The 25,200-nt window shown below is 41.2% G+C and overlaps 2 protein-coding genes across 5 annotated transcripts; both read left to right on the forward strand.

The window, feature by feature from the left end:
* Nucleotides 1-1,784: 1,784 nt before the first annotated feature.
* golm2 (golgi membrane protein 2) lies at nt 1,785-14,021 on the forward strand. Of its 3 annotated transcripts, none has more exons than XM_085355264.1 (10): nt 1,785-2,821; nt 5,563-5,617; nt 7,188-7,290; nt 8,402-8,492; nt 8,712-8,838; nt 9,057-9,140; nt 9,996-10,274; nt 10,614-10,751; nt 11,836-12,003; nt 13,081-14,021. In XM_085355264.1, the coding sequence occupies exons 1-10, from the start codon at nt 2,495-2,497 to the stop codon at nt 13,158-13,160; spliced, it is 1,452 nt and encodes a 483-aa protein (XP_085211390.1). In that variant the 5' UTR covers nt 1,785-2,494; the 3' UTR covers nt 13,161-14,021. The 3 variants fall into 3 exon arrangements, with proteins under 3 accessions (XP_085211390.1, XP_085211400.1, XP_085211410.1); XM_085355274.1 differs by having other exon boundaries at nt 11,836-11,922; XM_085355284.1 differs by lacking the exon at nt 11,836-12,003.
* A 290-nt stretch (nt 14,022-14,311) lies between these two features.
* On the forward strand, nt 14,312-23,620 carry ctdspl2b (CTD (carboxy-terminal domain, RNA polymerase II, polypeptide A) small phosphatase like 2b). Of its 2 annotated transcripts, none has more exons than XM_085355305.1 (13): nt 14,312-14,490; nt 18,004-18,191; nt 19,299-19,437; nt 19,528-19,677; nt 19,919-20,167; nt 20,291-20,387; nt 20,856-20,967; nt 21,058-21,144; nt 21,299-21,361; nt 21,456-21,535; nt 21,701-21,827; nt 22,731-22,826; nt 22,938-23,620. In XM_085355305.1, the coding sequence occupies exons 2-13, from the start codon at nt 18,027-18,029 to the stop codon at nt 23,001-23,003; spliced, it is 1,431 nt and encodes a 476-aa protein (XP_085211431.1). In that variant the 5' UTR covers nt 14,312-14,490; nt 18,004-18,026; the 3' UTR covers nt 23,004-23,620. The 2 variants fall into 2 exon arrangements, with proteins under 2 accessions (XP_085211431.1, XP_085211423.1); XM_085355297.1 differs by lacking the exon at nt 14,312-14,490 and adding an exon at nt 15,146-15,259.
* Nucleotides 23,621-25,200: the final 1,580 nt, after the last annotated feature.

Consider the following 25,200-nt stretch of genomic DNA (forward strand, 5'->3'; position numbering starts at 1 on the left):
TCCGAGTCTTCGTCAGCTGCAGCTCCAGCCTCCGAGTCTTCGTCTGCTGCAGCTCCAGCCTCCGAGTCTTCGTCTGCTGCAGCTCCAGCCTCAGCCTGTGCGTCGCCTGGTCCAGCTTCATCCGCGTCGTTATCCTCGCCGGGTCCGGCCCCAGCCTCTGCAGCGACGCCTGGTCCGGCCCCCGCATTGCCACCGTCTGGTCCTGCTTCGTCTGGTCCTGTGCCCACCAGGCCACGGCCAGCACGCCTGAGACTGGAGAGCCGCCGCTGCCTTCCGCGCGGCCGGCCCCCTGAACTGCTCCGTCGTCTCCTTCGCCGCCGCCGCTGCCTTCCGCACGGCCGGCCTCCGGACCAGCTCTGTCACCTGTGCCACCCGCCTGGTCGGCCCCCCGACCGTGTGACCCGTGAACTCTTGTGCCTGTGGGCTCTGGGTCGGCCCCCTGAACTTTATTTGGACTATGGTCATGTGCTCCTGTGTTTTCTGTTGTTTGTTTTGTTTCCCGTTCTGGTCCCTCCGTCCTGGTCCCCCGCCTCCCGCCCTGGGTGGGTTGTTTTCTGTTTTTGTTTTGTTTTTCGGGTTTGGGCTGTCGGGAGCCAGCCCTTTAGGGGGGGGTGATGTCATGGTCCTGGGCCATGTGGGCCCAGTATTCTTAGTTCCTTGTATTTTTGTATTTCGTTCCTTATTTAGGCCATGTTTTCTGAGTTGCCCTGTTGTGTTGTTCCCTAAGTGTTTTCCCTTCATGGTTTTTACCCCCTGTGTGCCCCTCTGTGTATCTGTGAGCCCTCGTCTCTCCTTATGTTTTATTCCATGTTTCCCCTGCCCATTATGTCTAAGTTCTCCCCGTGCTCTCTCTCCCCCCTGTGTGCCCTCTATGTATTTATGAGCCCTCGTCTCCCTTTGTGGTTGTTTCATGTTTCCCCAGCCCGTTATGTCTGTGTTTTCCCCGTGCTCTCTCTCCTCCTGTCTGAACCTCTGTGCCTGTACATGTCATGTTCAGTTCACCCTGCCCTGTCTCGTTATGATTATCAGTGTCACCTGTGTTCCCCGTGTGTGCCCACTTTCCTCGTTTACCCTCTGTGTATTTCTGTCTGAGTCTCCCTCTGTTCGGCGTCGCGTTCTCCCTCATGCCGTGTGTGGTTCTCCCCGTGTCTTCCGGTATATGTTACTTTAGCTTTTCCCAGTTTAGTGTAGTTTTGCATTGCTTTTGTATCATCGTTATTGTTTATCACCTGTCAGCAATAAAGCTGCATTTTGAGTTTATCCCCCGTGTCTGTGAGTTTGCAATTTGGGTCCTCATCCTGCCTGCCACACGGCCGAATCATGACAATTGAAGTCACACAGTCAATTTTGTATTTACTTGGTGAATAATTAGCATGGTACACCTGGACTTTTGAGTTGTTGAGTAATAGAAATGTAGAAATTTCAATAATTTTCATCAGTTTATGGAGATTACATTTTTTATTTACTTTTATTGCGCAAAAAGGAAATATCGCAGTCTTCTGTGTACTAAAGCCAGATCAATCACTCTTCAAGACCGCCCTGCTTCCGGTCATAACGTATGTCCCTGTTTAGTGTTTTAAGGCAGGTTTAATCGCTTTTGTCATGTAGACAATGGTTTAACAGATAATGTAAAACACAAATATATAAAGTATAAACTAAAGTCTATAGCGTTCAGATGTGCTAAGAGTTATGAAAGAAATTTAAATACCAATGTAGACTTTTATTTTGAAACGCGCACGTCCGCTGGCAGCGAGCGGAAATTAAAGTGGCTGATTGCAACTTCATGCAGCGCAGACGTGATGTGTGGAAGGCAGTGAATCGTGGACAGTGTATAACAGAAACCCAGTATTCACAGTGGGTTTTTTAAGGTTTAATTGGCTGTATTACGAGATTCAAACCAGTCCTTCGCAATTAAAGACAATGTGTTTCTCTGACAGCAGCCGCTGGTGTTTTCGCGTCTACGGTTGCTAGCTAGCAGTTAATACGAGCTAACGTAACGTCGGGGTCAGAATTCAGGATCAGCAGTAGTCCTGTTTGACGGCGATTTTAGGGATTAGTGGAGTTCCAGACGTCTGTGCGTCCGGTACTGCTCGATTTACCAGAGGGACACAAAATAATTAGCTAAAGGCTAACGTTGTACAGCTAGCTTATATGGTTTATAGCATTCCTCAGTGCCACGGCGCCGTCGTGTCCACGTCTCGTCTGCCAGCTGAGCTAGGCCACGTCCCTGCGGGCGTATTTCACTTACTAACATTGGACGGATTGCAGTGAAGATGCCTAGTGAGCGGAAGGAGGAAGGAGAGCAAAGATCACTAGAAATGTGAAGGTCCTTTAGCGTTCATGACTGTCTGTTAAACGTCTGGACTTCCGAGCGCTTGCCGCATATACACGGCATGTCACGTAGACGGATGTGTTTCACACCGGGAGAATAGTCTTCACTGAGCTCGTTGGGTTGCAGTAACAACCTGAAATATCGTTAGACTTTGTTTGGGAAATGGTTGGGTTTGGCGCAAACCGACGGGGAGGTCGCCTCCCGTCCTTCATCTTCATCTTCTTGATGGTGATCATCGTCGTGCTGTCTTTCAACTACTGGACAGTGTCCAACAAGCACGGCCGCTTGCTGGATGAGCTGGCGGAGGTGCAGACGCAGGTGAAGCGCACGGACGCGGCGCGGAGCCGGCTGGAGAAGCGGAACTCGGAGCTGATGGTGCAGGTGGACACGCACAGGAAACAGATCGACCAGAAGGATGGGGACTACAGCGTCCTGGAGAGCAAGCTCCAGGCCAAGGATGCTCTCATTAAAAAGTGCACAGATGAAAAGGTACATTTCTCTTTTTGCCTTTGTCTTGGTTTGATCGAGTTAAGTGTCGTTTTTACTGAAATTTAACATTGCAGGTCACGCAAGGTATTAGAGCAGATAAAACATTTCCTGGGTACGGCACAGCATCTATACAGAACCAAGCTTATTCGTCTTTGACCGAGTGTCACTGTAATAATTATGTGTGTTTGGGGGCAAGACTGACTCACTCATTTTTTTTAATCTAGAGGTGGGTGTCATGTTCTCAGGAAAAGCAAACAGGAATGACAAGAAGGTTCTTCATTACACCAAATTGGGGGTGTATGGACAAGTATTACTTGTAATACAAGTAGGAAAGGACAATATTTAGCCTCAGTCATATCACCATGTCTAATTTCACCACCTTATCTCATTGTTGTGCTGTAATCTCAGCACTTTATATCAGAAAGTGCAAATATCTTATGTACTTAAGAGAGGTGAGGCAGGCTGTCTTGAGTATGAGCCACATAGTTTCATCTTTCTCGATTGCTTTCACCTGAATATTTCTCCACCAAGAATATCTTGCTAGAAATTAACAGCTGACAGCTTCCTGAATCAAAAGGGTGTTTATAGGCCTCTTAAACTGTGGTTTTGTAGGTGATTTTCAATTATTTTGTTATTTGAGATGTATTATGTGATGCAGGCTTTGGAGCATACACTGGTGATGTGGTGTGTGCTGTTGGTCCAACTTCAGAGGTGCTTGTGCTAGACAGAGCAGTGTTTCATTCATCTAGAAACAATTAATTTTGCTCGATTATTTTGGTTTGCACTGTTAATTGTTAGATTTCACTACATTGCTGCCAACTATCTTCCGGTGCATAACAGGGGAAATTACATTCACAAAAGAAAGCAAATTGAATTCAACTTTATGATGTTGTTTCTGTTGCTGATTTGCTCTTTCATTCTATCAGCACATTATTACACGTCTGTGGGGGCATTTATGTATTCACTGTGAAAGGCACATCAAAGCGCGCCACATGGACATTCCCACTTCTTGTCCTGCACAGTTACCCAGCCAGTATTTCACTGGCTTTTATGTCCCAGCACCTTCTGAACTTTTGTTCCGAGTCCAGCCGCCCTGGGTGTGTAATTTGCATCCAGTCTGGCTCGGTTTGATGTTTTTCAAAAGCAAAAGCTTAAAATTGTTTAGCTTATGTTTATCCAGTGTGGATTGTCGCTCTCTGGTTTGACCACAGACAGCAATAAAACAAATGCAGCATTCATGATTTTCAACTAATCGTTTTAACTTCATGCAACCTTATACAATAAAGCAACACATTTATTGCATAGTTACAACTAAATCTGCAGGATTATCAGGTTGGGTAAGGTTGTGGGTAACATTGCCTTGCTTTGCTCAACATTTATTGATGAGCTGTCCTTAGCCACAACACACAAAACTTTCTCCCAACGTTTGGAGTCAGGTTACTGGTAAAATGTAATTGACCTGCATCATAATACTTATATGATACTTATAAAGGGCTATACATGAACACACTGGCTGAACACATGAACACATTGTCTAAGCTCCCTTATTTCTTGACTAAATTCCAAGATCCGGCTCTGTGTTTCCTTATTCAGGATAAAGGTAGCCATTAAAGAGTGGTTGTTCTCCTCCTTTCTTCTGTCAACAGACCAACCTTGTTTCAACAGTCTGCCTCACATTGTGAGAAGTGTGTACCACAAAGAAAGTGACAGATAAGTCTGATAAGTGGCTTTCAAACAGTAGAGTCTATAGTTTTTAAGTTAGGTGCAAGAATGAATTATGGAGCCTTATACTTCTTCATTTAGTGTGACCATGTTGTTCTAAAGAGCCCGGCGGCACAGGGAGGCCATTACCCACTTATGAGCGTCTAACAAGCCTTAGTCTTAGAGCAGTTGACATTAATGCTGTATTTCCTGTCCAGTCTTATTGACCTCCTTCTGGCTCAGTCAGTCTGCCCAACTGTTTCAAGAGCTCGAATGCCTAACAATGACAAGTTTTTGGTAGAAAGGCAGATAAAGTATATCCATAAAAATGCTTTGGAAAACCTTGCTGCCACCTCAGTTGTATTTATAGAAGTATAACTTCAACTTAACTATAGCTGCTGTTTTTACATTTCATGCTTTGAAATCCATATTTGTAATCTAGTGGGACAGAAAAAATGTAGCTTTTGGGTGTCACTGTGATGTCCAAAGCCTCAAGTTTCCTTCCTTCCCCCTGCTTAACTTTCTTGTTTGGTATTTTACTGCTCTTCATGAGTTTTTGCATGCCATTTATTTTACTAGAACACAAAATAAAGCGCAGCCAGAAGCTTCAGGGTAATAGAGAGACTTTTAAGTTTCACATCATTAATGTTTATTGCGTAGCTGTATTGGATTTTATTATGGTTTACCTGGTGGCAAAGTGTAAATAAAAAAAGCCAAAACCAAAAAAACTCATAAACTAGCAATAAATGAGCTTTCAGTTTGTGTGCTGGTGCTTTTTTCTTTTCTGTGAAATAAATCCTGAAACATTTTGTAGATTGAGATCACAGAACAGGCGTTGGATCAGTATCGCATGACTCAGAGTACTGGAATAAAGAAAAGGGTTGTACTGACTGCAACCAGTTTTCACTATGAAGCATAACAGGATTAACCTGTTCCCCTCTTTTCATTCGTGCAGCTGTCTGATAATGCAGGAACCTAAACTGGTTTTATCTTTACCATAACTAATACATGTTTTTTTTTTCTTTCTTTTAATGTTGCAGATGAAGCTGCAGGATGATGTCACAGCCCAAATGACAGAAATTCAAAGGCTTAAAGGTAAGACTTCTATGGGCTCAAAATGTGGTCATAAATATTTTGTACTTGTAAAAAAGATTTGTGTGTGCGTAAAAAAAGATTTGTATGTGTAAAAAAGATTTGTGTGTGCGTAAAAAAAGATTTGTGTGTGCGTAAAAAAAGATTTGTATGTGTAAAAAAGATTTGTGTGTGGACTTAGAAAAAAAAAACCCTGCAAGTTACAAGTACGGATTTTTGACCCCATTTTTCTTCCCTTCATCTGATTGGTCAATGTCATGTCAATCACAAATGTAACAATCCAATCAGAGAACAGATGGGTTTGGCTGTCGAGGGGCGCTTTTTTTGAACTGCAGGTCTTTGAAGGGAATAAATGCCCTTTTACATGCCAACCCAGCGTTTTCCTTCATCACCACGAAGGAAAACAGTCTGTGGTCGTCCGAGTTTGGTGATTTTTGTGTCACAGGTCTACGTGTTTAATACAGGGACTTCCACAGCCTTTTCAACAGCGCTGCGGACCGCGGGGTGGGGGCGGGCAGTGTTTTGGAAATGACAGTCTTCATTACAAAGCTTTCTTCGTTATGAATTAGCATACATGTTTTTATTGAACATTTGAAGAACTAGCAAAAAAAACAAACTCTTGTAGAGGACATAAAGTCAGAGATAGAAAAGACAAGGAGCAGGTGCATCTAGTACAGGTAGAGCTGCTGCAAAAACCCACAGAGCCCAGCAGCCAGCGTAACAAATTCTGGATCCTTTGCTTTTAGTTAGCAGTTAGCATTAGCAGCGTATCCTGCATCCGATGTGAAAGGACTTTTATGCTGCGCACTGTGACTCACAGCAATGGTCCTGGGTCAGCCCTGACTTTGTGTTAAACTAATCCTAAAGTAATAATGTTATTTCTAACCACTGATATACCACAACTTTATCCTTTCAACAGCTACTGAAAGTTAGGGGACCTAGCTGCTATCGGATATTTATATAGCGATCCTCCAGCTTCAAACGGTATCACCCTTCAAGGACCTGCAGTTCAAAACAGCGCCCCTCCGACAGCCAAACCCATCTGTTCTCTGATTGGATTGTTACATTTGTGATTGACATGACATTGACCAATCAGATGAAGGGAAGAAAAATAGGGTCAAAAATCCGTACTTGTAACTTGCAGGGTTTTTTTTTCTAAGTCCACACACAAATCTTTTTTACACATACAAATCTTTTTTACGCACACAGAAATTCTTTTTACACATACAAATCTTTTTTACGCACACACAAATCTTTTTTACGCACACACAAATCTTTTTTACGCACACACAAATCTTTTTTACGCACACACAAATCTTTTTTACGCACATACAAATCTTTTTTACGCACACACAAATCTTTTTTACACATACAAATCTTTTTTACAAGTACAAAATATTTATGACCACATTTTGAGCCCATAGACTTCAGCCTGTGTTGGCCAACAGAGGGCACTCTGGCAATTCCTTTAACACAGAATATGTAACATACAAAGCAATTTCATATAGCAGTACAAGTCTTTCAATAAACCTCTTCAAAATGTTTGTTTTTGTGTGTCTGTTATTACAAACAGAGCAGCTAAGGGAGCTCAAGCAAGAGTTCATGAAGCAGGAAGAGCAGCTAAGAGAAGTGAAGAAAAATAACACTAACTTGGAAAGAAAACTGGAATATGAAAGGTATGTTAGTTCTTTACATGTGCCTGAGTCTTAGATATACCCATATTCGAGGAACTGTGAGCTCTCAGAGATTAAGGCTGCACAATTAGTCTATCACAATTTTGGTTTTCCACAATTAAATGAAGATAATTAAACGATATTGAAAATGCATGCTACACCAACAGAACGCACAGAAAAAAATCTAATCAGGCACTTCGTAAATCACTGCCTGATGATGTGCCCAGCATGTGCCAATCACAGCTTTCCCCTGCACCGCACAGCATGAAGTTTCCTCATTCTATTTGACCGTACTTATGTGGTACAGATAAGACCATCAGAGCAGAAATCAAAAGTGTGGCACAGCAGGAAGTGAAGTGGTTGCTCTTCGAAGCAGATTATTACCCACTGTTTGGAAGTACTTTGGATTTAGGGCAAGTGATGTTAACCAAGAACAAATTCAACAAGTGCTGTAAAATTGCGTCTGCATGGCAAAGCAGTGCGACTAACTTGTGCTGCAGTTTGAGGTGTGTTTTTTGTGTGTTTGCTTAATTGACGCATCAAGACCAAGCAAAACAGTGTAGTGTTTGCTAACATGAATCGTCAAATTCTCACATCCACAAAAGCGAGCTTGTACAGTGTGTCCGTCCAGCTCACAAGGATTCACTGAAATTACCTAGAGGCAACACTCCATTTGGCCAAACACAGTTATCCAGTAGACAAAGTGAGTTTAATTAAAAAAAAAAAAAAAAAGGGATAATGGTCAACTTACTGGACAAAAGATATCTTATCCCTTTGTGCTATAATTTTTGCAAAAATGGCGCTGTCTGCAAGAAATCTCAGGAAATTATAGAGGGATTGTACAGCTTTCAAGTAACTGGCTACATGCCTATCATGCAGGTATCATGAATGGAGTGAAATGCTATATTTGCTATATTTTGCTTCTAGAAGTTACACATACAATAGTGGAATAAACACATTATTTGTCTGCAAAGGTTTATTATCAGGAGTGTAGGGCAGTGTAAAATAGAGAAAAGCAACTGTTGATTTGATTTTGTTTTATAGTTTCTTTATGTATAAAATTGAAAAAATTCCTTATTGTGCAGATGAAACTGAATGAATACATGTTAATTAGTTTACAGTGTGGACGCCAGATTGCACAACTGAAAGACGAGTATGAAGAAGCAAAAAAGACTCTGGAGGAAGAAACACTAAAGCTAAGACAGGTTAGTCTGATTAATCTTAACAAAAAGGATAAGAGCTATTCTTGTGTTTCTTTAGTAAATGATGAAAAGTTTTGTTTGCACATTGCATTTATTCACTACTTTTGGATCTTTAACACAGATGTATTTAAAATAGAAATGAATTGTCCTGTGTTTCTGTTCTCTAAGCTTTCCTGTTCATTAAACAGCTTTGTCTTTTCTGTAATCTGCTTTCCTTTTCAGAGTGCAGTGGATGGTCACAAGAATGTAGTGGGGGGTAGACATGCAGATACAGAGCCTGGTGTGGAGACGGCTGGAGAGCGCCATACAGTGGCCACTCACCGGCATGACAGACACTCCGATCTGAAAGGTAGAGTGATTAAGTTGAGCAACGCTGCTATCATTTACTTTATGTTGCTTTCTACACGTTAAATGAAGATGTTGACTTTTAGGAGAAAATCATCAATAATAATTGCTCACATGGATCTTTTAATATTTTAATGTAAATAGTAGTTACCTCACGCTGTCTGGTTGTTAATCCTGTTAATATGCTAGCGCTTCACTCCCATTCCCTGTGCTGTGTTACAGAAGAGATGGGTAAGCCCGGCAGTGATGCTGGCATGCCTGGTATTGAAGACAGTGAGGTGGGAAAAATCGACGATGTGCAGTTTGGTAAGTAATGAATGTAAACTTTCAGAGATCAAGCTCAGCAAATTATTGATTTGAAAGAATTCTGTAGCTGTGTAATGACAAAAACATTTGGACTTTTTAATCGGCCAGTATAGGTATTGACAGACCATAATCAGCATTAGATTAGGCCTTAATATAAGTAAACATGTTAGTTAGATTTAAATTCACCTCATCACAGTTTCCATGAAGGAAGAAATTTGCTATACAGACTGAATCTGCTTTTCTTTTTTCTTTCTTTTTTTTTTTACCTGCCTTTAAACTTGTTGACTCTGCTGTTTGGCCATTTTAACATGAGAGTCTAAAGGGAATGAGTCACTTCTGGAGTCAGCCTCAGGTGCCGCTTTGAGGAATTATGGTTCTTTTGTGGGCAGCATGGTGGTGTGATGGTTATAAACATTGCCTGATGGGTTTGAATCCATTAGCTGTCCGGAGCCTTTCTGTGTGAAGTTTGTATGTTCTCCCCTTGTCTGTGTGGATGTCCAGGTTACCCTTCCTTTTGCCCTATGGCAGCTGGGATGGGCTGCAGTGAAACTCCCAACTCTAAATTGGACAAGTGGAAGAAAATGGATGGATAGTTCTTTGGGTTTTCAACTTGGGTTTCATTTTTCAACCCCTCAAGGTTGCTTTTTAGTGAAATACAGTGAAACTGAATCTGTAACTAGAGAACAATAACTGACCCACATAGCTTACTTACCTGAATAGTGCATATAAAGTGAGGAAATCCTTCTCCCTTCTGTCACTGATTGTAACCCTACCCTTTTTTTTTTTTTTTTTTAAAAACAAAATCCTTGTGGCAAGTAGGTCACTGACCTTTCTCACATTGTCTTTGGCCTACAGGCTTGAAGAAACCAGCCATTACCCAGAAACACGACGAAGCCCCGGATGTGGCCGTGGGAGCCGGTGCTGGACCTGGAGTCGGGGGAGCTGATGGTCCCGGAGGCCAGGGCATGTTGCTGGACCAGCCCGGACTCCAGCAGGACAGACTGGATGGCCGAGCCGTAGTGATTGCACCTCCAGGCATCAACAAACAGGGAGACAAATCAATAGTATTTGAAGAAGACAACAAAGTGGGTATCAAGGCAGATGAGCTGGGAGAACAGCAAAGGCAACTTCGAGGTGCAGTAACCACATCCATGTAACTGCTATTAATTTTAACAATGTTTATTTTGAGCCTTTAGGCATGGGATAATAATGTGACTACAGCTTATTATAGATTTTTAGCTTTTGGGTGGTTTGTCTTTTGCCACATCTAGACTGAAAGGGGAGAGAACTGTTATCCTGTTACATTATTTGTTTACAGTTCCTCCATTTGTAATGAGTTTTTCAAGTGATGTGTAACCTCTTTCAAAAGTTTGAGTGCTCCCTTAAAGAAGGCAAATATAGCTTTGAGAAAGCAGTACTGGGAACAACTGCGCCTGACGTTTGAAGTATTTGTTTTGTTTTTCTAATAATCAGTTCCCAGTGATGTCAGAGTTGAAGGTGAACACTTGAAGAGGATTCCTTTGCCCCCCAACCCTGCCCAGGTGCCCAATCCCATCCAGCCTCACCACGCCAAAGACCAAGTTCCAGCAGAACCAGTACACCACCGCCAAAGTGAGTTCCTCTAATAAACTCTGAAAAAGTGAACCCTGCTATTGGCAATGAGGGTAGTGATTATTTTCTTTTCTTTAACTCATTGATTGATTCCACTCAAGTACAATTATAGCATTTATGGTAAGTTAGTTCTGTTTATACTTTTCTGAATATCTAATAAGGCAGGGATTAAAATATAACTTACTGTGGTGTCATGTGTACAGTTTTTCCAGTTTCTAAGTCAGTGCATCCTCCTAAACATAACACATTTTCATGAAAGATGGGACTTCTAAGTATATAAGTCCTATCTGAACATGGTTAGGGCTGTCACAGAAGGGTCTCTTGCAGGGGGAGGGAGACAAATGACACACTTGGCTCCTCAATTTTCCTTTCCTGTTACCTCACTTCTGTTCTGCTCTACTGCGCTTTCTTCCTCCTTCTCTCTCTTTTTTAAAATGTTCAGTTCTTTTCTCTCTTTTACACTTCCATCTCATCATCTGCAGCCCTGCTGCTTAAAAAACCCACTAAGTTTTCATTTTGTTTTTCTTCTGCTCTGATCCTCCTTCTAAATTTCAATTTAGTGTAGAAGTTAACACCCTTTAGGTGATTTGTTTTTGCTGTCATCTCTGTTTACATTATCAGCTTACAGACTGCACAGCTCATCCCAATTCCCATCCCGGTTCGAAATCTGTGAGGGTCTAGACAGGAACATAAGCAGTCTTATATGCTGGTGTGAAAGAAACTGCAGCAGTAAAAACTCATTTTCGAGTTAGTTTTCGAGTTAGTTTTCAGATCTCTCCAAAGAGGCCTCTTATTTGAAGCCACATTGGACCACACTACCGCCACCACATGCTGTGAATCTTGTGGTAGGCAAACTCTTAATTTATAATACTGCATCCAAGACCACGATTGGCTTTTTTTTTTTTTTTTTTTTCTCTTCAGAAGGCACCATGTATTTACCTCATCTTTCTCATCTTTTGTCATTCTCTTAATGCAACTACTTTTTCCTTCATGCATACATGATGCAGTATTTCCCCTCCCTATCTTCCTACAACTGCCTTCGCTTCCCTTCCGTCCTGATGAGGCCCTTCTCTGCCTCCTGCAGGCCGATTCTTTGATGAGAACGAGTCCCCAGTAGATCCGCAACACGGCTCTAAGCTGGCGGATTACAATGGGGATGATGGGAACGTGGGTGAGTATGAGGCTGACAAGCAGGCCGAGCTGGCCTACAATGAGGAAGAGGATGGTGATGGTGGGGAGGAAGACGTTCAAGGTGAGCCAGGCCGGGGGATTGGACTGTTTGTCCAGATGTTTATCCACCATTCCTCCTTGCTCCCTCCCTCCACCCCTGTCCTGCCAACCTGCTACATTAAGTAGCTCACAGCAACCCTGAGTTTGGTCTTTACGTCATCGTAAATACAGATATTTTTAAAAAAAAAAGAAATGTGGCAAAAATACCTGAGGATCAAAGCAGAACTGCTTTGTGTGCAATTCAGGAGAATTGCATATTTTTACTCAGCCCTATAACAGTCTTAATACCCTCTTATCTTATGTAGAGGGAGAACTTGACCCAGGAACTTGCGGTTCTGTGAGAGTAATTGAGTGGTCATCTAGTGTTTTCTGTCCTGCCTATGTTTCGTTTTAGCTAAACCACCTGTCTGTGCCCACCAAACATCTGACCTACATCTAGCCCAGTAGATATATATATAGCTCACTGTGTTCCTGAATGTGTCTGTGTTCTCCTTGAAATATTGAAATGCATGTCCATGTTTTGTTTGTTTGTTTGTTTTATTGTTTGTTTTTCTCTCTCTTTGTTTTGATTGCCCTTTGGATTTTAAATGAAATTGCACTATTTCATACCGAAACTACAATAGTATTTTTAGGGAAATTGTGTTTTGTTTGAATCTATCAAAGGAAAAAATAATTTTATTTCTGATCTGACAGTTCTGTGATTGGCTGTTTTTTCATTTGTCTTACATTTATCAGATACATATGCCATAACATGAAGTCTCTTATATATATACACTTGCTATTTAAAGTTACCAACAGGAAAGCTAATATCCTAGAATGATGTGGGTTGAGTTTCTTCTAAAATGAACAATCTGTTGATATATTTCTTGTACATAAATCAGTGTTGCTGAAGGGAATCAGAGAGGGCTCTGGATATTACACAATTCACAGAAGGTTGACATCAACATCCTTTAAAGCTTAAAGTCAGCACTACGATGTTACATTATGGTGTCATCCTCATATACCAGAGATTATTCAGAACACGTAGTAAATTTTGCATCTATTTAATTGTGCATTCTCTAATATTTGTGTTTCTCTCTTCTTCTTTTTTTCCCTCTAGATGATGACGATCGAGATATGCAGGGAGATCGGGCTGTGGATTATGGGAAAAAAAGACATCAAGCCAACGACATTCTTTGAATGGAAACTCATACAATCGTATCTCATAAAAAACACATTCAGACCCATCTCCACAAGTGAGATTTCTCTTGACAAAAAAACATCAGTATGTCTAAGAACTTTTATAGGTTGCAATCTCAACGTCATGGACTATTTTGAAGAACAGACATTGCAGCTAATGAAGTAATTCTAAATAATGTAACATACTATGGAAAAAAACACACAAGGCATTTCCCCAAGCTGCTGTTAATTTGCTAATGGCTTTAAGTTATGACAGTAGAGATAATATACTGTACTTTGACTGTTGAGTATTTGATAACTGCACCGGCTCATGCCGGCCCTAATGACCCACATCTGAACTTCAAGGACAGACCATGTTTTGGTTTAGCTACTCTTCTTCTTCTCACTTTGCTGTTGCTTGGTACAAACTCTTCATCTGAGATGTTTATCAGAGACTAATTTGGCATTCTGCCTTTCTAACATAATCGTGGGACTCTTATATGGAAAACTTTTCTGTTTGTTTGTTTACAAGAGTGGGAATGCATTACAAATGCCAAGGACTCTACTCATGGCCTGTTGAATCCGTTTCTTACTTTGACAGACTAAAAAGTGCTTTTCTTTTTTCTTAAATGATGCCATTGCATGCATTTGAAACTTTTTATTAATCAAATTGAGCAAAATACTCATGCTTAAGCAATACTTAGAACAATGTTGGTGTCCTACAGTGTGATTAACCAAGCACATGTGGAGCTGACATACTGTACAAATGCTTCCATGAATGAGGTTTCTGTGAACATAAAATTAGTTCTGTTTGTGCAACCAGGAAAATTGATTTCTCATGGAAAGGCACATGAATGTAATTTTATTTTATTAAAGGTGATGCTTCATGTCATTTGTGACGGTACTTTAGAGTCAATGCAGATGCATAGGTTGTCATCCTTCTCAAAATAGTCGTGTTTTGCCTGGGTATCTGTAGTGCATCATATCCAGTGGGGTTTTGTGTTTATTTGTTTTATTTATTTGTTTATTTTGGTTGTTGCTTTGTCGACGAGCAGTCCTTTACCTTTATGATCGCTGGCAGAAGAAACGGTTCGCGGCAGTGATCATTGCAGACTGGCTGGTGTTTTTGAGAGGTAAGGGGGTGTGTCTGTGTCCCATACGGGTATCTGCCTCGGAGAGACTGAGCAGAGGCGGGAAATGGCGCCTGGTAACACAACGGTGTGTCATTTTGAAGACAGTCCGTGAGTAGCTATAGAAGGAAAAACTCGGAACCGATCACAAAAACAAACCAGTGCCTCTGTGATGGTTAATCAGCCTTGAGTCATCTCCAGCCACTGCGGATCACTGTAAAGTAAGTCGCTCACGCTAACCTACCCCGTTCATTTGACTTATTTACTCCTCATTTATGTAATAGTGGCTAACGACAAGATAGTTATTTTTCCCCTGTCCTGTGCACATCTATTTGCCAGAAGCTGGTTTTTAAGAAGGCTCGGTTAGTTAACCCAGCGGTGCTAAGCTAGGTTATATAGCTAAGGACGGCTAAACATGGCCTACCATGGACCTGGCTAATTCCTGAACAACCTGATATCACGTTTAGTTACATTTGATCTACTCTGTGTTATTACTAAATTGACTACATTGTTACTAGTTCAACAGTAATATAGAATGTACCTACTCTTACCCAAATAAGGTAACAGATGTAACAATGCAGATTGTCGCCAGGTAAATCCTGCTAGCATCCTTTGAACCTAGCATCCAATTTGGCATTCCTCAGCTGAGTTCCGCCAGGGTGGCTCTTTACCACCGTGCTTTCCGTTTAATAGAATTCAAAGGGCGCTCAGTTAGACGTGTCCGTGTACCCCAGCAGACCGGTGCATCAGCTGCATTGTTGGTTAAATGTAGCGGTGATGGGATTAGCAGATAAAATAGCGCTACTGTTGGCTGTTTTGATTGACGATTCCGAGTTTCCGCTGACAAACATGAAGACAGTAACGCCGTTCGAGTGAACCCCTCCACCAAACTTTACGCCAGCTTGGATGACCTATGCTTTTTATTAAGTCGTCTTGTTCATTTTTAACGTCATTCCGCTGAAGGCACGATGTCGCACTGGCTTGCAGACGGTAAGTTAGCCTGTTTGGGGGGTTTGGTTCGTTGAATATGCTAACGTTACTTTTAGCGACCAGAGTGCCAGGTCGCATAAACAATGCAACGTTACTTTCAGGCTGACGCAAAGCCTGTCAGTATGATATCAAATTGCGTTAAAGCAGGATTGTGTAGTCAAGTTTGTTTGTTTTTTTTGGTTTGGTTTTATTACGATGAACGAAGCATAATTTGACCTCTTGTACTTGGTTCAGTTGATTAGCTTTAGCTGCTCATTTAGCTGGGTATGGTCGGTTCATAACTGATCAAACATTTTCAAACGCCTGTTTTCTTGTCGCTAAGTGAAGTGGAAATAGTGTGAAATACGTCTAAATGTTAGTGGTTTTTGCCGGTTATGTTGTATGATTCATCTGTTCGTTAAGCAACTTAGCCAACCCTAGCCTCGGGGTAAATTTTGCAGAGCGGACGGGTTGTGCGAAGGGCCTCACTCGTTTTTCCGGTGTGTTTTCAGGGCTAGCGGCTAGCTTGCTCATACAATCTCAGCTGCATGCATGTTCCTATTTCCCGCTCTCTTGCTGTGTGCATGATTCTCGGTCAGTGGCTGATTTCCTTGGTGAAGCAAACATTTAGTGCATGCTGTGCTTGAAAGGTAGACCTTTAGTAGCTTTGCTGTTGCAGTCTTGAGCTTTAGTGGGGTTTGATCGTACAGCAATTAAAACAAGCACTTAAATGATTCTTTATTTAGCAGCAACTCGAAAGTCCGGTATGCTGCGCACATTCCCGTGAAATGCACAAGAAAGAAAGGCATGACTACACAAAGTAATGGACATAACTGTGTTCCTTCATTTCTAGAAAAACCCCTATGCAAAGTGAACGCGTAAAGATGACATTTCTACTCATAACACTTTGTAATTAGGAGAACAGCGGTGTCAGAAGTTGTCGTTCTTTGCTAAACACATTACCATAACAAAAACAAGTAGTGACAGTCTGCAAAGATTAAAGGTAACCGCTGGGATATTGGAATCAATAATATTTGATACTGCAGGCTATAATGGCATATCGATCACTTAAACAAAAACCAGTGTGAGCTTCACCATTATTTTGAGTGTTTCCACTGTAATGTAGAGGAAACAAGAATACATTAAACCAGTGGGCAGAATAGTATCAAAAGTAAAGTTTTAGTTATTGTTTTCTAAGATTTAACAAGTAGTATGTGCTAACATAATTGATATTTTATATATTAAGGGCTGTGTAAGGAGTGCTGTGGTGGATTATCTACAATGTCAGTTATTTTGGAGCGTTTAAAAGTTTAAGAAAAATGAGTATAACAAAGAAACTTGTATGGTTTAAAAAAGCTAAATACAAGATTTGATAACAATATTTCAACAAAAAAAAAGCTAGCTGAATAAAGGTAGCAGGTAGACGCATTTTAATCCTAGACATTTTTTCTTGTATACTTTTGTGAAATCATAAAACTCACTGAGAAGGGAAACCTGAAATTGTTTAATAAAGAAGCTTTTATTTTGTGATCTTATTTTAGTACAGTGTAAGTGTTTGTGCCAAGATGATGGAAATACGGTGTTCTATAAAGTAAAACAGGATCTTTCAGGAGAATTAAAGTGCACAAGTAGACTAAAATAATCTTCTTTTTAACTCTCAAAAGCATACACATACAGTTTAAAATGTTCTAAAACTGGATTAAATTGGCAGGTTTATTACAAAATCTCTCCTCATGGCCTTATTTACATTTTTATTTAATTTTTTTTCCCCAACAGCCCCCTCAAATGAGAAACTTTTTTTTAAACTATTTTCTTAAGGAAACCTATGTATAATAAATCATAGACTGCATCCTTCCCTTACGAGTACAGTTACAGTGAAGTAATGACACTGTCTTCACTTGCTAAGTTATTTGATACTTGGAGCAGCCGCAGCCTTCAGGCACACCGTCAGCATGCACGCTCCTGGTGATGTTTATTTTTTTAAGTTTTTTTTTTTTTTTTTTTTTTTCACTCCCCTGTATGTGGGATTGGGCAACAGCGTGCACACTTGTGGCATGTTCATGGATACGCCCCTGTGTAAATGTGAAGCAGATGTAGGGAAGTACATTTACAGTATGTGAGATGTGTACTGTATCCAATGAGAAGGTGTGTGTGTGTGGACTGCTGCTGGATATGTCTGGACACATTTTTAGTTGCGTAACCACAAAGGCCAGGCATGCTTGACAGTTTTTGTTCACTGTGAATTGTTTTTAAGTTTTCTGCAAAGGTTGGCGAGGACAGTGCTAAATCACTCAACGAAATATCTGTAGTTCCCTCAGATTTTGTTTTGTTTATATTTACGTATAGTTATTCAGCTTATGTCTAACACGGGCTCGCCTTTAACATTAATCTTACAAGCACACTCGAGTGGGAGTGTTTGAGTATATGTACAGTAAGATCCTGGGTAACTTTTTTTTTCCATTAGTGGTACAAATGAAAGTAAAGCCAGCTGTTGTTGCCGGATCCACTGATGTAAGTGAAACGGGATCTTGAATGCATCCAGATGTTGGTAGAAAATTCACCAGTGTTACTCCTCTGCACACAGATGCAACCCGTTGACTCACCCATTTTAAAAGTTAATGCATTCGAGACTGCTAGAACAACTTGTTTGTACTCATTACCAACTGAACGTTTGCTTAAATCTGTTGTCTCTACTGTACAGCCATAATGATTTCCTCTGTCTCTTCCTGTATTTGCTCTTTTTTTGTTTCCTTTTTCTGAAACAGCCTTACATGTGACTGCTAAAACAATGAGGCTGAGAATGCGTAAGGCGTCTCAGCAACCGAACCCCACTCTGGCAAGCCGCCCATCCCGAACCAAGCGGAGGCATTCAGAAGTAGAAGAGGACACTCCTACTACTGGGAGAGGATTGTTCTCCACCATCAAGAAGTTCATCAGAGGAAATGCTGTAAAGGTAACCTCTTCCAAGCTCGCATCACCCAGTCTGTGAGCAGTAAAAATAAAAATTTGTAGGCAGAGAAGTTATTCTCCTGCTGTCTTTTTTTTTTTTTGCTGTTAAAGAGATGAAATTTTTTTGGGCACGTATGTTAAACACTGCTTTAAAAACCAATGCGCTATCAATGTCTCTAAGTTTAACACAGTGTTTCTTGGTGGAGAGTGTCATGTTTCCCAGGAAATGTCTGGTGGAATGCAGCAGCTTGTCTGAGAACTCGGGCTCTGGTCTAATTTTAGCTTCTGGCTCACAGAGTTGGTGTGCAAGGACAGGAGGTGGTAACAAGTGGAAAAGTCAACTCTGCTTAGAGACGTTTGTCCTATGAAAAGACATATGGCCATTTTGATAATCACACTATACATTCTAGGTTTCTCCCTGCAGTTTCCTATGAAGTCCCAAAAGGTGTTTTCTTTTTGTTGTTTTGTTTTTGCCCTGTCTCTATAAATATGTTTTTAACTCCTTAGTGGGGGGGGAGCTTAATTTAGATTCTGACCTTTATGACAATACACTGTGTCATGCAGATATTTTTGTAGGTTCAGTGGAAGCATAATGAGAGTTTGCATTTGAGAGATATGGGGGGAAAACAAAAGCAATATCATTTAGCTTTTTCTTTGTTGTTCATGTGTCAGGGTTACTGTGCATGTAAACGGTGGATCCACATTCAGTAAAAGTTGGGCGTTTGAATCACCTTATGCTTCAGTGACATTATTAAATATGCTTAAATGGCACCACCAGATAACAAAAATGACAGACTGTAGCTGGTAATGGGTGCCAGAACGTGACTTGCAGCAGCAGATGTGGCATCACTTTTGGCGTGCAGGGCAGTTTACAAGGGCGAGAATAACTGGTCTAATGGACCGGTTAGTCAGTCTATATAGTAGATGTGTCTGATGGTCTAATCTAGAACGGTCATTCTGAACCATCAACAAAAGATTTTTCCCTTCTCTCTCATGGTTGGGAAATGTTTAGAGGTCTCAACTGAACAGAGATAAATCTGTTTGCCTTTTATTTAATTACAGTTGCACTCATAACTTACACAACTCCTGTAATGGTGTGTTGTCTTGTCAGGTTCAGGAGGAAACCCCAGCAAAGAAGACACGCCTCCACTGTGATGTGGACAACAACCTGATCACCTCTACACCCACAGACCCCAACACACCCAGGAGGAATATAAGCAGAGTTGGCAGGAGAGGATCCGTCAATGGACGTGAGTAACTCACATAAACAAGATTAGTTATTATTTAGTTCTGTTTTCTCTGCTAACACTGTTGAACGTGTCCCCTCTCCTCCTCTGCAGAGGCAACCAATCACGACAGGAGTAAAGAGAAGCCCAATGGTAGTCTGGAGGAGACGACAGCCGTTGAGGTGACCACCAGCCCTCCCAGAACGACCCTTCTCGGGACCATCTTCTCCCCCGTTTTCAACTTCTTCTCACCAGCTAAGAATGGTAAGTGGAGTCCAAAGTAGTTGGGGTTGTGCTTTCAATTGTAAACAGAAACCACGTTTTATCTTTTTATTACTAACTTTAAAGTCAAACAATCTAACATAAGCTGCTCTTTGACAATAATCAGCCCCTCTTCCAGTTGTTTTGGACTGCAAGTTAGGATGAAGATGCATTTCTTAGTTAGTTCAGAATGGCACCATCTTAAATTTTTCTTCTTTCCATTTTTTTTTTTTCTTTTTTTCAGCCTCTTCCGGCTCGGACTCTCCAGACCAAGCATTAGAAGCTGAGGAGATAGTCAAGCAGCTGGACATTGAGCAAGCTGTGGAGACGCCCACCAGCACTGCTACATCCACGCAGGAACTGTGCGTCACCACCAACTACTACTCGAGCGTCTCACAGCTCCCACCTCTGCGACCGCCACACATCCTCGAGGCTTCTCCCACAACCGAAGAAGGAGAGCTGGATACGGATGCTGACCTCCCCCCTCTCACAGGTAGATACCACAGCTGAGAAAACATAGTAACAATGAAGATGGTGGCAACTGATTGCTCTTCTTGTGATGCTGATTTATGGTCTTGATTCTAATATTTTTAAAATACTGTTGTTGCGCTCCAAGCTCCAGGCACCAGTCCAGATATGGCACATGTGGACACCCTTCCAGCTACAGTACCACCAGAGGCATCCTACGAGGAAGACTGGGAAGTGTTTGACCCGTAAGTTTAAAGGCTTGCTACACTTCACTGAACCGTTTCCACAACAAAAACACTACAGTGATTATTTCAGCTTAATCAAGCATGTGGACAGGCAGACAAATTGGGGATAAAGGCTAATGTTTCTTTTTTTATATTGTTGAAAGACCTTTGAACTAAGTAGAATCAAAGTGAAGAGACATGACACTCAGACCACCAACCTGACACCCTTATGTACAGAAGTACCTCACTTATATAGTCTTACTGTCCTATTTTTAGGAAAAAACACAATTAGGAGCATGGTCAGTCACACAAGGCTTTTAATTTTATTGTCTGCAGACTCCAATGGTAGTCATTAAAAATGCGATAAGTAAAACATTTTGGCTATTGAATCTAAGCAGACTCGAGTTTTAAGTTAAACCCTTTTTTTAATGGTTTCCAACTTACTGTGAATGTTGTGGCATTTACTGATGAGTCTGTTTTGGTGTGTAGGTACTTCTTCATTAAGCACGTCCCTCCACTGACAGAGGAGCAGCTCACTCGTAAGCCAGCCCTTCCCCTGAAGACGCGCAGCACACCTGAGTTCTCTCTGGTCCTAGACCTGGTCAGCAACACTTTTTTCAAATTAATGAATCTCTCTGGAAATCTTTAAAGGCCTCCAAAGACTCAAGACATTTTTCTGTGTGTCGATTAGGATGAAACTCTGGTGCACTGCAGTTTAAATGAGCTGGAGGACGCAGCACTTACCTTCCCTGTCCTCTTTCAGGATGTCATTTATCAGGTATGTCTTGTTTTATTATTTTTTTTTCCTTTCTTCACGTTGCCACTAGAGGGGGCCATATTCATGTCTCTAAAAAGCCTCAAAGGACAAATTTTTCTTATGGGATCATATTTTCATTCGAAATGATCACTGACCATTAAACTGTCCTGTGCAGGTGTATGTGCGCCTGAGGCCATTCTTTAGAGAGTTTCTGGAACGCATGTCTCAAATATATGAGGTAATTACAAGCTGGTTCTTTCTCTTAATTATTTCTAAATGCTTGAAGATGAGGATTTAAAGTTGAGTTTTGAACTCTTTGTTCTCTTTTCTAGATCATCCTCTTTACAGCCTCTAAAAAGGTGTATGCAGACAAACTGCTCAACATCTTGGATCCTAAAAAGCAGCTTGTGAGGTATGTTGAGCTTTATTAGCTGGTTATTGGTGCACAAGAAACTTTAAAGCAAATTTTATGCAGAGCAAATCAAGAGTAGAGCTCATAAAGCAGATGTTTAACTGTTTACTAATTTTGCTAACTTTGTCACCCCCCCCCTCCTTTCTTCGCCCACTGTGACTGCAGGCACAGGTTGTTTCGTGAGCATTGTGTCTGTGTCCAGGGAAACTACATCAAGGATCTCAACATTTTGGGAAGAGATCTCTCAAAGACCATCATTATTGACAATTCACCACAAGCCTTTGCATATCAGGTGAGACACCAACACCTGATATGCAGGTGTTGCCTGGTTATCAGCAAGCATCAGAGATTCTGACAATGAGTAGAATAATGAAAAAATGTTTTGGGTTTTCATTCGTTTGTCCCTCTACTATGAATTGGATATTACTGGGATTTATTCCTGAATATTTAGCACAAAAATCCACTTGAACACAAGTGATAGTTGAACAAAATTTCAAATATGGCTCAACACTAAATGTCAATGTCTTTTTTTGGTACATCACTTGAAACGTGTCTAATACAGTGAAATTGACAGTTTGTATCAAAAAGGGCACATAATGTTCCTCCAATGCCCCTTTTTAGATCAGCTTTAATGCCAGAATTCAGGAACAGAAGCTATATAGATAGATAGTATAGATAGTAACTCCCCAAGCAGAGGATAGAAGGGTGAAGTGACATTACTAGATTAGACAGTGAACTGTTACAGCTACCACTTTTGACTGCTCTGTTTTGGGATAAACACAGCTGATCATCCTGCAGCTAGTGGTATCCTTAGCATCTTCTTGTCAGCGCCAACCGTGTGCATGTCCTTCTTCACTACATCCATGAATCTTCTCTGTGGTTCCTCTTTTCCTCCTGTGTGTCAGCTCCATATTCAACATCTTTTATCCAGTATATCTGCTTTCCCCCTAATCATATATCCAAACCGTCTCAGGTTTGCTTCTCTCTTTGTCTCCAAACAGCTCAACCTGAGCTCTACTTGTTTCTAATCCTGCCTATTCTGGTCATTCAGATTGGTGCACATCTGTTATAGGGAGAAAGCACCACCCACCCCACTTAAGATCTTCAGCTACTTCAAACACAGCAGAACAGCAGATCTTTTCTTCTTTGGTCACAGTTTAATTAAATAGATTTTTTTTTTCTTTGGTCTCTGCAGTTGTCCAATGGGATTCCCATAGAGAGCTGGTTCATGGACAAGAATGACAATGAGCTTTTGAAGCTGGTGCCCTTCCTTGAGAAGTTGGTTGAGATGGTAAGCTGTCCTGTCTTTCATTTACTCTTGTAGGATCAACTACATCAGCAATAAGAGTAACTTGACCATGTGAGTAAACTTAATCTAACCCCCCACCCCTTCGACTTGCAGAATGAGGATGTGCGGCCGCACGTTCGGGAACGGTTCCGGCTTCACGACCTTTTACCCCCCGATTGAAGCCAACCACAAACTCTCGAAATGGGGACAACATGAAAAGACTGAGAACAACACGTGCGTGTAAAAAGCCTCTCTTTGGATTACAAACTACAACATTGCCATTACTTAAAAAAAAAAAAAAAAAAAAAAATTAGCCTTTTTTTTTTTTGGTTTTGTTTTTAAATTCACCATTGCTTTAACAAGAAAAAAAAAGAGAACTTCAAAAGAAAACCTTTTTAAAAGATCTGGGTGAGATTTTCTAAAAATCGTAAGCGCATAGATGAAATTACACACTATGGACAAGCCCAGGTCGTCGACACTTTTTAAGCTGTGGAGCCAGATATCAGCTCCACACTAAATTCTGAAGTCTTGGTGCTGGTTTAGTGGATATGAAAACACCACCTGGTAAAGAGGAACTCCACCTTGCCCGACCGCAGTCCAACCCTCTGGTGCTCACGCTGTCAGTACTGACGATACGACACTCTGTGGCTACAGACCATTTTTAACAGGAGTGACTGGCCTGTAAATCAATCTGTGCATGTGTGTATGTTTACTCCTAGCCACACACACTCACTGATTCGGTGTATGGGCAAGCCTAAAAACTGTAGCCTTGAAAGTCATATGCATTCCTCTGTAGCTTCGTCAACTTTCTGTTGTTGGTTGCAGTTTTTTTTTTTTTTTTTTTTTGCGCTTTCTGGTAAAACTGGTGTTTTGTTTTTTGTTTTTAAAGATGGGGTTTAAAAGAAAAATTTCATTTCTGTTTGTAAGATACGAGATTTTAAAAGGGTCATGTAAGTTTCATTGTTAACCATTTCCCCATATAGGAGAACCTGTAAATGACAGTCCGCTGCATAGTCAAATAAAATGGAATAAATCCAGGACTTTATAGCTTGTTCTCATTCTGAGGTTTAAATGAATGTGTTGGCTTCACACGTGGACACAACATGGCTCTTTGATTTAAATGTTAAGGATCTTTTGACCTGTAAATCTGACACATTGTAATGATTTAAGGGCATTCATTCTCAAAGTGATGTGTCACCGTTAACTCCTCGTTTTAATAGCAGTTCGTCATTCGTGTGTAATCAGTATTGTCTCCGGCTCCTGAGCAAGTATTCTCGCTAAAACCTCGATCGGTTTCTTTTAATTGTCACGTGTAACTTGATGGCTATATCAGTAGCATTATGACTAATGTAGCGCACCTCTGCCAGTGTGTCATAAAGTCTACCTGTGGCAGAAGTCAATGGCCAGACCGTGTACCAGCTATACCTGGCACCAGCAGCATACTGTTACTGTCAGCTTCACCGTCTGCCCCTCTGCCTGTTTCACATGTTTTTCGTAGTATTTTTAAGCGTTTGTTCTTTGTTTTTAGCCGTTAAAAGGATTGTTTAAGAATGGTAACTAAATGAATGTGTTTTTGGTTTGTTTTTTATTTGTTTGGTTTTTTTCCCCAGCATAATTTATTGATGATGAGACGCACAGTAGGGTGAAGTGTTGTCCGTGTTTTGGCCACTGTACAAGCCTAAACTTGGGAGGTCACGGAAACTCGGATGCCCGTCGCTAATACAAGCCTGTGACGGTGTGGCAACGTTTTCTTTAGATTTTGTTGGAATCTTAAGTGCATTTTATGTTACAGCGTGTGTGCGTGCGTGTGTGTTGCCTGTATAGTGCCATACAATACAAGTTCCTCCCCGTGGCTTTTCTCCCATGCTCCAACCCATAAAATACTTCACTGGAAAGAGACAATCAAACCTCCAAGCTTTGCTGATGCTGAAACATGGAGATATCCACCCTTTGACAATTTATTTTCTTCTTCTTTTTCCTTGCCGATAGTGTGCAGTATATATATTGTGTACTGTGATGCCATTTGAGTCGTGCCCCCATGTGGAAATTGGCTAGGTTGAATCCTACTCTTCCCAAACAATCCCTGCTGCTCACGGTTGTTTTTTGTTTGTTTTTGCCTTTCTTGCCGCAAGTAAATTGCTCTCCAGAACTTAAAAATCAGCTTGTATTCAAGTTACATTGTTAAAAGCCACAACGGTGTTTGCTCAGACACAACGTAATGAGTACACATGTACACAGACTATGAATGTAACGTGTACGTGGGCTGAAGGCTCAAGTGTCTTTCTATGATTCCACGCTGTTTTCGGTCCCCATTCAGAGTCAAAAGTAATGTGCTTGGAATAGGGGACCGGTCTCGAGATCCCACCGTGGTAGCCCA

The sequence above is a fragment of the Diplotaxodon limnothrissa genome, linkage group LG1, assembly GCF_057381915.1.
Source record: "Diplotaxodon limnothrissa isolate DT_005_m linkage group LG1, D_limnothrissa_male_GT1.1, whole genome shotgun sequence".
Lineage (NCBI taxonomy): Eukaryota > Metazoa > Chordata > Actinopteri > Cichliformes > Cichlidae > Diplotaxodon > Diplotaxodon limnothrissa.